This window comes from Hyperolius riggenbachi, chromosome 2, assembly GCF_040937935.1.
Source record: "Hyperolius riggenbachi isolate aHypRig1 chromosome 2, aHypRig1.pri, whole genome shotgun sequence".
Taxonomy (NCBI): Eukaryota; Metazoa; Chordata; class Amphibia; order Anura; family Hyperoliidae; genus Hyperolius; species Hyperolius riggenbachi.
In genome coordinates this window covers 131,990,566-132,006,494 of record NC_090647.1, presented here as the reverse complement: position 1 = coordinate 132,006,494, position 15,929 = coordinate 131,990,566, and the positions used below count along the sequence as shown (strand labels likewise).

Sequence of the window (15,929 nt, the reverse complement as noted above, 5' to 3'; positions counted from 1 at the left end):
TGTTATAAGACAGCAACAGTCTGCTGTTTCGGGCTCCTGCCCTTTTTCAAGCCTACCTTCTCAAGCAACCGGAAATTACACATATTCGACATCAGGAAATCCGCACCTGTGCTGGATGACCAAGACTTTCCAGATTATTACCAGTCTGAATAGTAACCATGGATTAAATGCATCACAAGTGCAGTATGTATGCAAGTGCATTGTGTTCACTGTATGGGGTTATACTGCTTTCAAGGCTTACAGACCTAGCAGAGCAGAAAGTGCTGCGTTTGGAAATAGTTGCCTATTGCAGCTATGCTGAGTGGCGCAGGAAGCTTCTTTATATTTACCAGCTCTGGCCGGCTGGATAGCATCTCTCCTCCTCCTTCAGTGGCGCTGCAACCTCTGCATCTCTTCAGCGTTCCGATCTCATGATATGACATGTGATCATGTTTAAACTAAATGAGAAGGCGAGCATGCATTATTCAGCAATGAATATTGCTTGTTGTATTAATCAACAGGGGAAAAGGGTCCCAGACCCAACATTGGACATAGAACAAGAGAAAAGCAACCCCTCAATAAATACAAAATAAGAAGAGCACTAATTGGACCAAGGTTCAAGGAAGTATAATATATCTTTATTAAAGCCAAAAAGTTTGATTAAAAACATCTAAAACAAAGCAAACCGTATCCAGGCCTGTAAAAGGCCCCCAATAATAACAATAATACAGGTGGCCTCGTAAACAATGACTTATACAGGAAAAAAAGGGATAATAGAATACACTAGTATCTAGATGGTGCAACCCTCTCAAAGCATTGCGTGAATCAAATCAACCTTTTTGGCTTTAATAAAGATATATTATACTTCCTTGAATCTTGGTCCAATCAGTGCTCTTCTTATTTTGTATATATTGAGGGGTTGCTTTTCTCTTGTTCTATGAAATGTGATCATGTGATCGTTACCCATGGGCTGGTGTCAGGGATGCACCGCCGCCCAGTGGTGGAAGAGAGGTGATGGAAAAGACTCTTCCACCACCGGGCGGCGCTGCAGCGCTGACACCGTCCCATGGGTTACGATCACATGTCATATCATGAGATCGGAAGTCCGACGAGGATGCAGAAATTGCAGCACCACTGGTGGAGGAGAGGAGTCGCCAAGCCACCACCTGGTACAGGTAAATATGATTGCTTCCTGCGCTGCTCTGCATACCCTGCCAGGCTAGGGAAGGCACACTTCCACAACGGATTTGCTATATGTCGCTGCTAATTGGTTAATCAAGTGCTTGGGGGCACCATCTAAAGCTTTCACTAGGGCCCCTGGCTCCCTAGTTACGCCAGTGCACAAGACATTTGTGTGTGCAGCAAATTAGTATTTTTATATTATAGACTAGTTCTCTTATATTCAGTGCATTTTTAGAAGTAAGCCTAATACAGGCATTCAATATTTATTGGCCAATTTTACCACATCCATGTAGTATGAGTGCTTACCTACACAATCTGCTCATAGTAATCATAATCTGCTGGCCCACTACTACATGGAGGAGGTAAAATTGGCCGATCATTGGTCAATCAAAATTAAAGGTGTTTACCGGGCTACAGGTCTTAAAAAATTATATTTGTCAATTGCCAAAATATTTTACACATGCGCAGTAGCGCAAACGCAGGGACACACACAGGGACAGGACACAGAGACACAGGGGTTTTATTATATAGGATTGCGGTGTCCTGTACAGAGTGGTACGATCTGTTTTTAACCAGTCACAAGCGTAGTGCATGCTGCAGTTTGCCTGCATTTGCGATTAGGCTAAATGAATGAAAGGACATGCAAATCGGATAGCAAAGGCAGTGCTGTCCGATTCCCTTTGTGATCTCCCATTTGAAAAACTTCATGCAGCTTTTTATTTTCACGGCGGGAATTGTAATCGCGCTAGCCGGTCACAGCAAAACACACACTCGAAAATAAGTGGCAGGCCTCTTAGAGCGTTGCTATTCTTTTTTCTTTTTGCCATGTGATTAATTATAACCAGGCAGGCAAAGACTGTCTGTGTTAATGATTGTGTTTTCTTCCTTGTGCAGGAGCGCAGGTTGCACATGTACGTGGTATACTGTCAAAACAAGCCCAAGTCTGAGCACATTGTGTCAGAGTACATTGATAGTTACTTTGAGGTAAGGAACAACATCTGCATTATTTATAGCCACACGCTGTATTTCAAAGAGCTGCGATCACTTATATAAATGAAAGAAAAATTTACAGCCTCTACACTCGTTATGGTTCTCCTGTTAGACTAGGGTGACATTATTGCTGAGAGCGAGAGGATTTTTAAGGTAAATTAAATGTTTTATGATGTGTGCCCTTTTGTCACATAAGTCTTACACAGACATACAGCGAGTAGCAGCTGCCTGTGTCATTCTGAACACCATAGCATGTAATCCACACACTATACAGGTAGTCCCCGGTATTTGAACGAGATAGGGACTGTAGGTTTGTTCTTAACCTGAATCTGGCCTTAAAGCCCAATCTACACAATACGATTCTTTGTGCAATTCGATTACAATTCTATTTATGATCCGATTAATTCCAACATATCCGATCGGGATCAATTCGATTTGCCATCGCAAAACAAAGGCAACTTGAATCGAACCCCGATCAGGCATGTAATCGAATCACACAAAGAATCGTATCGTGTAGATGGGGCTTAGGTCAAAACACTGTGCCATCTCTAAATCCACCTGCTGGCCAAGCAGCAGAAACCCTGTGTTATCACTCCCAATATAAACCTGCAGCAAGTCTTCACTGTGAGCAGCAACACCTGATTACTGCTGCTTGGCCAACAAGTGGATTTCCTCAGCTTTCCCACCTGCCAGTCCAACACTGCCCCTCTGTGTCACCTCTGTTCCCCCGTGTCTTCAGTGTCCCCCTCTGTGCCTCCGTTGCCCCCCTCGAGAATCCCCTATGAAGAGATGGACTAGTCCAAAATCTGTCACTTCTGTCAGATTTCTTCTACCTACTGTAAATGACAGCAACATAAGAGAAAAGTAATTTATGGCTTTTTTTACTCTGGAAAAAATGTACTTCTTATTTGTTTACGTTTGCACATATTTAAAATTTTACAATTTTTTGCCATAGTGCCTCTTTAACAATAGACTGCTCACTAAAGCTACAATGGAAGAAGGACCGGGATTCCACCTTGATGAATTGCAAACTTTGCCTTACTTTGTATCCCATATTGCTTTTCGCAAGAACCAAGTTTCAGTCCTTAAAGGGACTCCGAGCAGTGCATAAACTATGGAAAGATGCATATCATTTTAAAGCTCTCTTTCTCCTCTTTCCAATGATATATAAACCGCCGCCCTAGGCCTTTTAGTTTTCGCTATTTTCGCGATTTCAATCACGAAAATAGAGACAATTAAAAGGCGTAGGGCAACGATTTAGGTGTCGCCAGAAAGAGGAGAAAGAGAGCTTTAAAATGATATCCATCTTTCCATAGTTACATTGTAATACACAGGGCGACTTTTTCCTAAAGTAAGCAGCTCCATTCTGCTGAATGGAGCTGCTGACACTGGGGAAAGTGTCGTCCTGTGTAATACAATTAACTATGGAAAGATGCATATCATTTTAAAGCTCTCTTTCTCCTCTTTCTGGCGACACCTAAATCGTCACCCTACACCTTTTAGTTTTCTCTATTTTCGCGATTGAAATCGCGGCAGCGGCAATTTCAATAGCGAAAACTAAAAGGCATAGGGCGGCGGTTTATATATCATTGGAAAGAGGAGAAAGAGAGCTTTAAAATGATATGCATCTTTCCATAGTTTCTGCACTGCTCGGAGTCCCTTTAAAGACCTTCATCAAAAGCACTTTATGAAGGTCATGATGACTGAAACGTGGTTCTTGCGGTTACTGAGATATAAAGCAAAGATTGCAGCTCATCCAGGTGGATCCCGTTTTTTCTTCCATTGTGGCTCTTACATGGTCCATCAGGCATCTGGACCTTATTGGTTTGACGCCCTGGGACATATAACCTGTTATTGTGTGGCGATTGAGTGAAGTTACACACTATTCGGACAACTCACTAAAGCTAGTCACACACAGACTTCAGTTTAATCCATTTTCAACAACGTTTCATTACAATGTTAACTGTCGCTCAAATATGAATTGATCTCAGACTCACATAGCAGTTGATGTATAGTCAATTCTGTATCAAACGAGAAAAACAGTGAAGATATGTATGCATGTGTGTATATTTCAAAACTTACTGTGATTAACCACTTCGCATCCAGACCTTTTTTCCCACTTATTGACCAGAGCAGTTTTGACAGTTCAGCTATGTCCTTATTTAATCTAAAATAACTTTATCCCTACTTATGACACAGAAATGAAATATATATTGTTTTTTTCAAGACAAACTAGGCTTGTTTTCTATGAATTTTAATGGGAAAACAAAGAAAAAAATAGAAAAAACATGTATTTCTCAGTTTTACCAATTCCAGTTTAAAAATAAAAAGTGCTACTGTAGATAAAAAACACAAATTTTGTTTGGCTATTCTTACCGCTTATCACAAAACTTAGATTATGTTCCGGTCACAATTTATGGTGAAGATATTTGATTCTGAAATAATGCTACAGAGTGTATTTTCACTATGAAATGAGAAAAAAAAAAGTATTTTTAATAGTAAAAATCAATCTAATTAGCTCAGAAAACATATATTCCCATTCACCAATTAGTGCTGCATTAGATAGTGCCTGAAATGTGCACAGGAGCAAGCCCAATCCTGCACAGCACTGCTTCTGTACAAGTCAGTAGATCTACTGACTTTTGGCTTAGATGAAGTCACAGAGGAGATATATATCTACTGACTTGTGGATAAAGTGGTTAAACAGGAATTGACAGGTCTTAGTAACCAATCAGATGCCTGTACAACCAACAATATTTTTCTAACCTGACCCTTCAAGCATCTTGTGATTCTACACTCAATATTAACCACTTTTGGTCAGTAGGATTCAGAATTTTAGAAGCGATTTAGTGGCAGTGTGATGCTACAGTTGCATGGTTTCATCTACTGAACACGAAAATCGACCGTTGTATGCCCTGTTTAAAGTGACACTGAAGCGAAAAAAAAAGTATGATATAATAAATTGTATGTGTAGTACGGATAATTCATAGAACATTAGTAGCAAAGAAAAGAGTCTCATATTTTTATTTTCAGTTATATAGATTTTTTTCTATAACATTGCATCATTCTCTAATAATTGCACTTCACAAACTACACTGTATTAAAATGATGAAACAGAAACAGCTAATGACCCTTTGAACTTCCTGACAGAAAACCCTTAAATGGCAACTGAAAGAAACTCTGAAGTCTCTTTTTTTTCTTGTTTTTGTCATAAAATCCTCTTAAGCATGAATGCCCCAGTTAAATCGCGGCATCCCCGCGGCAGCTGGGTGATTTATTACAGAGTAATTGACCTGCAAAGTTCTACGACTTTGCAGGTCGTAGATTATGCTGCCCTGACACGCAGGGCTTCTCTTCCTGGAGAGGCTGAGCTTTAGGCTGTAGCTCAGCCTCTCCGCAATCAATCTCGGCGGATCTCCACCTCCTCTCTGCCCCTCTCAGTGAAAGAAGACTGAGAGGGGTGGGAGAGGCGGTGATCCGCAGAGATTGACTGCGGATGAGCCAGAGCTACAGCCTAAAGCTCAGCCTCTTCAAGGAAGTGAAGTCCTGCGAGCCTCAGAGCTTTGCAAGGCTATTTCAGTGTAATAAATCATTCATCTGCCGCGGGGATGCTGCGATTTAACTGGGGCATTCAAGCTTCAGAGCAGAGGTGCCCACACTTTTTCGGCTTGTGAGCTACTTTTAAAAATTAGCAAGTCAAAGTGATCTACCTATGTACAATTTTAGGAGCACATTTGTATATACATAATGGAAAATGTAGTGGGGTCGGGATCTACCGTGAAGGCCTTCGTGATCTACCGGTAGATCGCGATCTACCTAATGGGCACCCCTGCTTCAGAGGATTTTATGACGAAAAAAAAAGAGACTTCAGAGTCTCTTTAAGTGAGAAGACTAAGGAGGCTGCCATGTTTATTTACTTTTAAACAGTACCATTTGCCTGGCAGCCCTGCTGGTCTGTTTGGCTGCAGAAGTGTCTGAATAACACCAGAAACAAGCATGCAGCTAATCTGTCAGATCTGACAATAATGTCAGAAAGACCTGATCTGCTGCATGCTTGTTCAGGGTCTATGGCTAAAAGTATTAGAGGCCGAGGGTAAGCAGGGCAGCCAGGCAACTGGTATTACTTAAAACGAAAAAAAACATGGCAGCCCCCATATACCTCTCTCTTCAGTTTTCCTATAAACAAACAAGAAACGGTAAGAGAAAGGAAGAGATAAGTGCTTCAGAAAACAGCACTGTAGCTGACCCAGGGAGAGCTCAGAGAAGCTCTTTTGCATAGATAACAACTGAAGTTTCTTAACTCTTCCTGTACTGGAAACAATATGAGTCTCATATTTGTGCTACTAATGTTCTATTTCTTGGCTGTACTACACATACAAATAATTTTGTCATAAGTTTATTTTCACTTCAGATTCCCTTTAATAGTGTAGCCATTGTGTTTCCTCTCAGTAACTGTGCAGCTTACATGAGATGTTTTTCTTGTACAAAGATTGCAAAACCATAAACAGAATATGCTGCTACCTGCAGATGAAGCTCTCCATGTAATGGGGATTTACCGCTGTGTAAAAGTTAATGAAGTGGATGCATGCTGCCAATCACATTGTCTGTCTCTCTGGCTATCCTGCTGCAGGAGTTGAGGCAACAGCTGTCACACCGCCTGCAACTCAATGACCTACTTATCAAACCCGTGCAGAGGATCATGAAGTACCAGCTGCTACTAAAGGTATGGCACACATTAATCACTCACCAACAACTCACTTGTCATACTACAGATTCAAGAGGCCCTGTCCAATACACGAGGTGGCTAATGTGTTCTATGCAGTTATTCAATACACCACCTCTTTTTCCTCCACACATTACTATGTCTGCTGACAGTGGCACAAAAAACTGTAACATGTATGTATTGTATGCAAAGTGAATTAGTAGAACATACTGTTACCTCCCAACTTTCTTAGTCAAGAAAAAGGGACACTTAAAGACACGCCCCCGACCACAACCAGCCACACCCCTAGTCATGCATATCAAATGAATTAGAAAAATATGTTGTTTTATCATGCAAACCATGCTGGTCCTATCTATCATCATTATTTTTGTTTTACATTTGAAAGTAAGAAATATATTAATTTAAGAGATGAGAATAAACTTAAAGCGGACCCAAACCTAGCATTTTATTAATTCAAAATATTTAGTTGCACTTACAAAGATAAATAAACACTCCTTCAAGCCTATGAGCATTTCAGTGCATGCTTTTCACCCTTCTCTTGTCATAACTAGGGTTATACAGGTGGCAGCCATTAGCAATTCCTCCTTTGCTGGACACCTCCTACTCCACCAGTCTGCTGGATTCTGTCCAGGCAATATGAAAGGAAGGGAGGGGTTCCTCCAATAAATGTAAAATATTTTATATTTGTCATCATGCAGCTGAAAGGCTGCCATTTATTATTATAATTTAGAAAATAGATTTTATTCCTGAAATCTTGTATTTTTAATTTGGGTCCACTTTAAGAGGCAATTTAAAACATTTTCAGGAGAAAAGAATAAAAAAAAATATATATATAATTACATAGATCTGTACATCAGTCCTGAAAAAAAGAGGGATTTGGATCCTCTTTGAGCTACCAAGGGAGCTATGCTAGAGGTCAAATCGATAACAAGCACATTTTATTTTTACCCCTTTCTAGGACTTCCTAAAGTATTACAGCAAAGCTGGGCAAGACACTTCAGAACTGGAGGTAAATAATACTCACGGACCTGTCATATTCTCTTGCAGATATTAGTGTGGCACTGATACAGCTATGGGATCAGCCGTCAGTTGGAGATTGTTACTGTTCTGCTTGAGATTGAAGATCTCTGTGCATAGTAACAAGTTTCAATAATCAAAAGTAATTTTCACCCTGTTGTTTACTTCTTCACAGCTGCAGATCTATTGTAGACATCTGTTTTTGCGAGTAGGAGATCCAAACATGTTCTCTTTCTGAAAATCCTAGACTATTACCAGACCACTGCTTTTAAAGGACTTACGAGCCCAAACTGTCTAAAAAAGCAAAGTACCTGTAAGCTGTTTAAATGCACGGAGGACGCCGTCCGCGCCCTCCGTGCAGTTCCGCCGGGTCCCCTTCCTGAGATCGCCCCCCGCGCCGACCCCGACCCCCCAGGCCAGGTCGGGCTCTCGTGCCGCTCTCAATATGGCCGCTTCCATTGGCCGCGGCTGCGCAGTCCGCCTGGCCGCGAGTGCGGCTGCGCAGCTCTACGGCCAACCCCCCGAACCACGCACTGTAGCGTGGATCAGAGGGGTTGGCCGTAGAGCTGCGCAGCCGCACTCGCGGCCAGGCGGACTGCGCAGCCGCGGCCAATGGAAGCGGCCATATTGAGAGCGGCACGAGAGCCCGACCCGGCCTGGGGGGTCGGGGTCGGCGCGGGGGGCGATCTCAGGAAGGGGACCCGGCGGAACTGCACGGAGGGCGCGGACGGCGTCCTCCGTGCATTAAAACAGCTTACAGGTACTTTGCTTTTTTAGACATTTTGGGCTCGTAAGTCCTTTAAGGGAATCATGGAATCTGAAAACCCATTCATACATTTGTTATTATAAAGGTGCCCATTAATAATACAATCTTGATGACTACTTTTATGTAATGTGAGGGACTACCTATACTATCCATCCATACTCGGGCGTGTGTACAGCAGCTGCTGACCCCCAACCCGCGAGCGATCAGCCCGGTGAATCAACTCACAATGGTCGATCGCATTGTCTGTGTCGCTCCACCGCCCACTGCATGATGTCACACATGCACCACTCCGTCATCCCTTCTCCCTGCTTAGCAACAGAATGCGTCATCAGCTATAGAGCTGACGCGTGTCTGTACAAGCTGACCAGCAATATCACACTAGGTGATAGGTCCCCGACGGGCGACATAAGATCAGTAGGTGTGTACGTACCTTTAAAGCTGTGTACTGATATCAAATCACTGATCTGACCAAAATGATGACAGCATAACACATGAATGTACAACTTGGGCTGAACCAAGCTTGCATGATTGTCCCTGATGAAGAGGTGGAGAGGAAAGAAGGCAAAGGAATACAATGGCAGTCTGCAGGTCCATTTCAGTGAATCACTAAATTGCTTGAATGGTTGCTGAATACAAACCATTGAATTGGGATAATCTAATGTCTGTATTTTAAGATTATGTTAATAAAAGTAAATTAAGGAATTTAGGACAATATCAGAAGTACTGCATGCACTTTTGATACTGGACCTAACCAACCCTGTATCCCACAAATTTCAGATACAGTACTGCTAACGTGCAATTCAAGCTAAGCATGTTATAAACTCCCATCCTATTGGCCCATTCCTGTGACAGCTGATCAAGGCATGAAAGGCGTTCTGGTCAAATTAGGCTTTGTTTTCCTTTTTCAATATTGGGCTCTATTCACAAAACATCTCATAAATGACTTGTTTATCACCTAAGTGAGAAAAATAACTTTTCAGCACATTTACAAGCAAAATAATTACTCAAAGTAACGCACGTGGCCATCCGCCTCTTGGTCCCGTCCTCTCCTGCAAGTCACGCATCACTCCCCCTCCATGTCTCTGCGTCCCTGCACATGCGCAGTTGCGCAGAGCACGGACCCACACACAATCACACACAGCCCCTGGGACACAGAGACACAGGGGTTTTATTAATAAGGATTTTGGTTCTTTGGGAGTTTAAAAATGTAACATAGATAAGGTGAAAACAGAGGAAAAAGGGTGGAAAAGCTTTGTGAATCATGCCCATTGTAAATGACATGCTAAAGCACTTCAAGATTAACGGAACGGAAGGTGCGTGTAAGAGCATTATTGATACTGCTAGGTACTGCACAGGTCACTGACATCCATACAGAAATAACATGCTCATGTAATCATCTTGGGTGAATTTTTCTAAAAACAAAAAATCTGTTACTAAATTTGTTATGAATCTGAAGACATTTAAAGTAAATTGGAATCGGAGGGAAAAAAAGTCAACCATATAATGTACTTACCTAAGGAAAGGGAAAGCTCTGGGTCCTATAGAGCCTTCCCCCTCCTCTCATGGTCCCCACGTTAAGCGCTGGCTCCCTCATTTGCAGTATTCGACCAATTGGCCAAATACTGCTTTCTGCCACGTAAGGAGGCTAAGGAAATCTTTGGGAGCCTGAGTGATCCCGAAGACGGATGGCTCCATATTGCGCCTGCGCTAGCGTGCCCTCTCGCAAGCGCTGCATGGAGCGGCCCGTCTTCAGGAGCACTCAGGCTCCCAAAGCCTCCTGCGACTGGGGATTCAAATGGGGTGTCATAGGACCCAGAGCCTTCCCTCTCCTTAGATAAGTATCTGATTGTTTTTTGTTTTTTTAGCTTTAATGACTAACTACAAGATTTCTTTGCGAGCTTCAAAACATTAAGTTTCTTCTTCAGGCATGATACAGAACTGGATCAGATCTTTCAGGTTTACATACAACTGGGTTTGTCTTGGTTCCTCATGCACAGGTCTCCTCTGCATGCTATAAATAATATGCAGGTACCTGTTTAATTATGGTTAACCTTGGTGTTTTGCAGAAAGCCGTGGAAGTGATGTGTTTTGTCCCCAAACGATGTAATGACATGATGAACTTGGGTCGGCTACAAGGGTTTGAGGTATGTTCCTTTACTATTACTACAAAAAAAGCATCTGACGAGGACTGTTGATAAAATAAAGGTTTGTCACCTGACATGTTTTTCATTAAAGGGTACATTTTGTGAAATAAAATGTATCATTCTTCACTAATAATTAAAAAAAAAAATTATGAACACTGTTCCTCCACTGGGAGTCAGCTGATAGGTTTGAACCTGGGACTCTAGCATTGCAAGGAGAAAGTGCTAACCACTATACCGCCATGCATGGTATTCCAGATTCAGTGGTGTAGCAATAGGGGATGTAGAGGTTGAACCTGAGGGGTCCACATGGGGCCCCCGTTCAATCACAGTAGATAGCATTTAACCATGACTGTTTGCTCCATGTAGGGTAAGATCACGGCTCAGGGGAAGCTGCTGCAGCAAGACACGTTTCTGGTGACGGAGCAGGACACCGGCTTTCTAGTACGGGGTAAAGAACGAAGGATCTTCCTCTTCGAACAAATCATCATCTTCAGTGACCCCATTGACAGGAAGAAAGGTTTCTCTCTGCCGGGGTACATCTTCAAAAACAGCATCAAGGTGAGACTTTCAGACTACTCTAGAGCAAACACATTTGTTTTTTAACTTTATTTGCAGGGATATCACTTGCCAGTGAGAACATTTTGAGGCTACTTTTTTAACCTGCTCTAGAAAGAAATGCTCTTAATAACTAAGAACTTCCACGGTCATGTCATATATTACCAATGTAACGCCTGGCTTTGACCTTATCACTACAGTAGGACATGGGTGATCCTTAGCATGTTGACTACCTTTCTTACATTCCTCTACCCTGTGACTTTACATCTCATTGTCAATGTGCTGCATGCATTGTACAATCCATGTGAGTCTACCAGAGCAGGATCATTTACCAGGCAACCTAGGCAGGTGCCTGGGGTCTAGTGGGTGTCAAGGGGCCCACTTGCTACCTTCTCCAACCTCTCTTTACTTCAGCTTACCAAAAGGACCACAAGGTGGCACCAAATCTACTACCTTGCCAAGAGCCCCATTACATTCATCCATCTCTGGAGTCTACATTGCCAGGTTCACTCCTATGCGTAGGTGAGCTGCCATTGTTAGAATGTGTGTGGTAGGGTGAGTGGGCCTCATCTTTGCTGCAAATCAACTGACTCCTCTCCCCTACTTCAACCCCTTCCTCACAAGGACCATGCACTGTTTCTATATGCAGCTCTCACAGTGGCTCCCATAGATGAATTTCAGTCTGTGGAGGCCAGGACCACCAGAAATAGAAGTGAAGACATGGTCCAGGTGAGGATATAAGGCCTCACATAATCTACCTACAGAAATTAGCTATGAAGGGTGGTAACAGTTCTAGAGCAGTGTTGAAATCGTCAGCACTACACTTATTTTTTTTTACCTCTACACATAAGCACCTAATTTAGTCTAACTTGCATTCTGTTTGCAGAACTGTCAGCAAAGAAGAAACCTAACAAACAAATTGACTTGGGTTTTTGGAGCCCTTTCCAGCAGATGGAGTCCTAAGCACCTGCCTAGTTTACCAGTTCTAAAAAATGGCCCTGTTGTAGTTTTTTCAGTTATCTTTAGAGTCCTTTTACACTAGGTGCGATGCGATTTGCATGGTACCGCAAACAACTATCAAAATGTTAGCATTGCCGTTGACTTCCATCGCTGCCTATACCCCGCACACCGTTTGTCAATGCGCTGTAGCGTTGGCCAGACTGCTTTCATAACACAGCATCATATTGCATGGAGTGTAACATGTTCCGTTGGCTTTGCTGCCCACTGCAATGAGCTGCATTGGGGGAGAGTACCGGGACGCTTTGCGGTAAGTATGAAAGGGGCCTCAGTGTGAGCATTCAAGTGACCTCTACTGGACCAGAATGAGTAGAAAACCCTGCACACTTCTCTGTATATGCTACAGGTAGCCAGACATCTAGTGATGTAGTATGGATACAGAGGCAAAAAAAGGATAAAAGAGTCTAAAACGTTTAAAAGTGAGGAGGTAGTGGTGGACTTACCTCCTCCGACCAGATACAAGAAAATACCCATCAATTTTCAGCAAAGCAATTTATTTACATACTCCAGTAAAATACAACGCATTTCATGGGCATAACCCGCTTCCCAAGGCAATAAGTTTGAGCATACACAATGTCAGTCTGGTACTATGCCAAGCGCCTCTTTGTTTTTCATACATCTGGCGATGATGGGCAGATTTGACCAAGAGACAGATCTCTCTCTGATAAAATCTGATCCGAGAGAGATCTGTCAGCTGCCCTTACGGCGCAGACCATGAAATCAGCATGAAATCTTGCGGGAATAAGACTAGTAATGCTGCCACGTCACCTCACCGCCCCCAGCGCTGTCCCCCCTGGTGTAAATTGTGCCCCCCACACATTGCATGGTGCATGAATACTTTAGCTTTTGGTGTTCGCCGCTGGCTCTGTTGCCACACTCTTCCTCCCATACTCGAGCCCAACGTGGTTGCCGAAGTATATGTGAGTACGTGTGTGATGTCACATGCCGGCATGCACGTGGGGCGTGTGTATGTGAGGAAGAGAGCTGAGACAGAGCCAGCACAGGTAAATTATTCATGCATGGGGCACATTTTATACTAGGGGGGACAGCGCTGGGGGTCCTGTCCTGTTTGTCACTCTTCCCAATATGTCAAGGCATTACCGTCGCGCTCCCGATCAAACACGTTGGCCTGACATCTTGCATCATGGGATATGTTGGTGCTTTATAAATCAATAATAATAAAAAATAATAGGGCTGCTCAAATCCGGATCCGGGAGACACCCGGATAGTTCCTATCCGGATATCTCCCAGTAAACCTGGGCGGGGGGGGGGGGGGGGGGTCAAGCTTACCTGTCTGACGTCTTCTTCATCCGTCCCTGGCGCCTCCCACGATGCATTAGACAGGTAAGATTGACCCCCCTGCCCACCCCGCACAGGTTTACTGGGAGATATCCGGATAGCAACTATCTGGGTGTCTCCCGGATCCGGATTTGAGCAGCCCTAAAAAATAATAATCATGTCCAGTCGATACATGCAACCAATATCAGCCCGAAATTGTTCGCATTGTCAATCGTGCACGCTCTTGGCTGCACCGATTTTCATCCTATTTGATTATAATAATTGAAGCGGATGGACGATTGGCCGCCAAGTCGCCTAATGTATGGCAACCATAATACTTGGAAGCTCTTGAAGTGTTTACCTGATATTATTGTCACACCAGAAATGATAACACTCATCATAAACGAATATACTGTAATTCTTCGGATAATTTCCCGCAAAAACGCCACCATTCTGCTAAAGGCTAATTTATGCCGGTGATATTGTATCTACTGCGATAATTATTTGAAGAGCCTAGCTGATCATACCAAACGCTTATCAGCCAGTGCTGATCAAACAGCACATTATCCACTTACTGCTGCTGCAGCCTCCTGATTGCCACTCTGTAACCTACTGTAGCGGCAATAACCAGCAGAAGGATCCATTGATGTGGAAGGAAAGACAATCCTCTTCTTTATTGATCACAGGAGCACTTCAGTGCTTTGTGTTCTGTGTAATGTGTTAAGTGCTTTGATAAAAATCCAACTTTATACTTAACAGAGATAAATTATTCAAATAACATTACTAATATAGACAATGCTATTGGAAATAGGAAAGTTTCTGCAGATTAGCAGGGACTCCATGCTATCTGTCGTATGTTAATACTGCTGTTCTTATTGGTTCTAAGCACAGGGAACACATGAGATTTTCCGAACAGAAAATCACTTACATTCAGTAGCAGAATTCCCCGTTATCCCCACCTATGTGTCTGTAGCCACCTATTAGATCTGTTAGATGGTTAGAGGTACACAATCGGTTTCATATATTGACACAGCATAGCCATTGGTTTTGCCTGTGTCTGCTGGGGTTTCATGCTGAAATTGATTCGGAATCGGCCGCGTGACGCCGCATTTGACCGCCTCCCTGCTCCTGACGCCTTCCCCCCAATGTCAAGTGTCCCTCCCGGTGCCCAGTGCAAGTTATACATTACCTGTCCACGGCCTCCGCTTGTTCCCGATGGCTCCGGGTGCACTCTGTTCTTTAAACACGCATGGCACATAGTTGCCTAGTAACATGGCTGCGTGTATGATGTCTGACGTCATACGCGCACCCTTACTAGGAAACCATGTGGGGTGCGGTGTATGTAGAATGGAATGCGCCCCAGAGTAGTGGAAGACAAGCGGAGGCCGCGGACAGGTAATGTATAACTTGCATTGGGAGGGACAATTAACATTAGGGAGGACAGCGTCAGGGGGTTTCGTTGTGTTCGTGGATCGTTCCGAAATTGCAAGCTGTTACCACCATGCACCCGATCAAGTCGGTCCAACATCTTGCAGAATGTGTGATTAACTTATGCAACCAATTTCATCCTGAAATTAGTTGCATTGACGGTCAGGCATGAACTTGGCGGCACCGATTTGCATTCGATTGTAATAATCGAATCAGATGGTCGATCGGCCGCCAAGTTGCCTTAAAGGTGGCCATACATCTCTCAGACTGGCGGCCGATCGATCATCCGATTAATGAATCATTATCGAATCGGATAAAAATCGGTGCCGCCAAGAGAATGTCCGATCGGCAATGTATCGTTCGGACATGCTGCAAGATGTTGGGCCATTATGTTTGAGCGGGCGCATGAAGGTAAAGGCTAGCGGTATCAGGATGAGTGACAAAAGTCCTGGCGCTGCCCTCCTAGTGCATAAATGTATCCCGTGTGTGCATTTATGCATTACCTGTTCATTGAGCGGTGCCCATTACCTGCACCACTGAGCGGTGCCCATCCATCTTTGGAATCCCCCGCTCTTCCATTAGCAGTATATACGCTGGCGGCTTGTATAGCACTAACGGAAGACGGATGGGCAAGGCGCGGTGGGGGACAAAGGTCAGGTAATGCAAAAATGCACACACGGGGGTATATTTTTACACTAGGGAATGGCAGCAGACGTGGCCGTCTCAGCCGATTCCTAATAGATTTCATGCTGAAACTGGTCAGGAATCAGCCTGCGATGTATGGACAGCCCACAGATCTCTCTCTGATCCAATTCAAACAGAGAGAGACTTGTCTCTTGGTTGCATCTGC

At 43.5% G+C, this 15,929-nt stretch overlaps 1 protein-coding gene across 4 annotated transcripts in view; it reads left to right on the top strand.

Moving 5' to 3' along the window:
* ARHGEF25 (Rho guanine nucleotide exchange factor 25) overlaps window positions 1–15,929 on the top strand; it is a 547,735-nt gene that overhangs the window by 511,648 nt on the left and 20,158 nt on the right. For all 4 annotated transcript variants that reach the window (XM_068267427.1, XM_068267428.1, XM_068267429.1 and 1 more), the window contains 5 exons: window positions 2,056–2,145; window positions 6,782–6,874; window positions 7,833–7,883; window positions 10,724–10,801; window positions 11,168–11,359. In XM_068267427.1, the coding sequence (XP_068123528.1) occupies window positions 2,056–2,145; window positions 6,782–6,874; window positions 7,833–7,883; window positions 10,724–10,801; window positions 11,168–11,359 (504 nt within the window). The remainder of the gene's footprint in view (window positions 1–2,055; window positions 2,146–6,781; window positions 6,875–7,832; window positions 7,884–10,723; window positions 10,802–11,167; window positions 11,360–15,929) is intronic.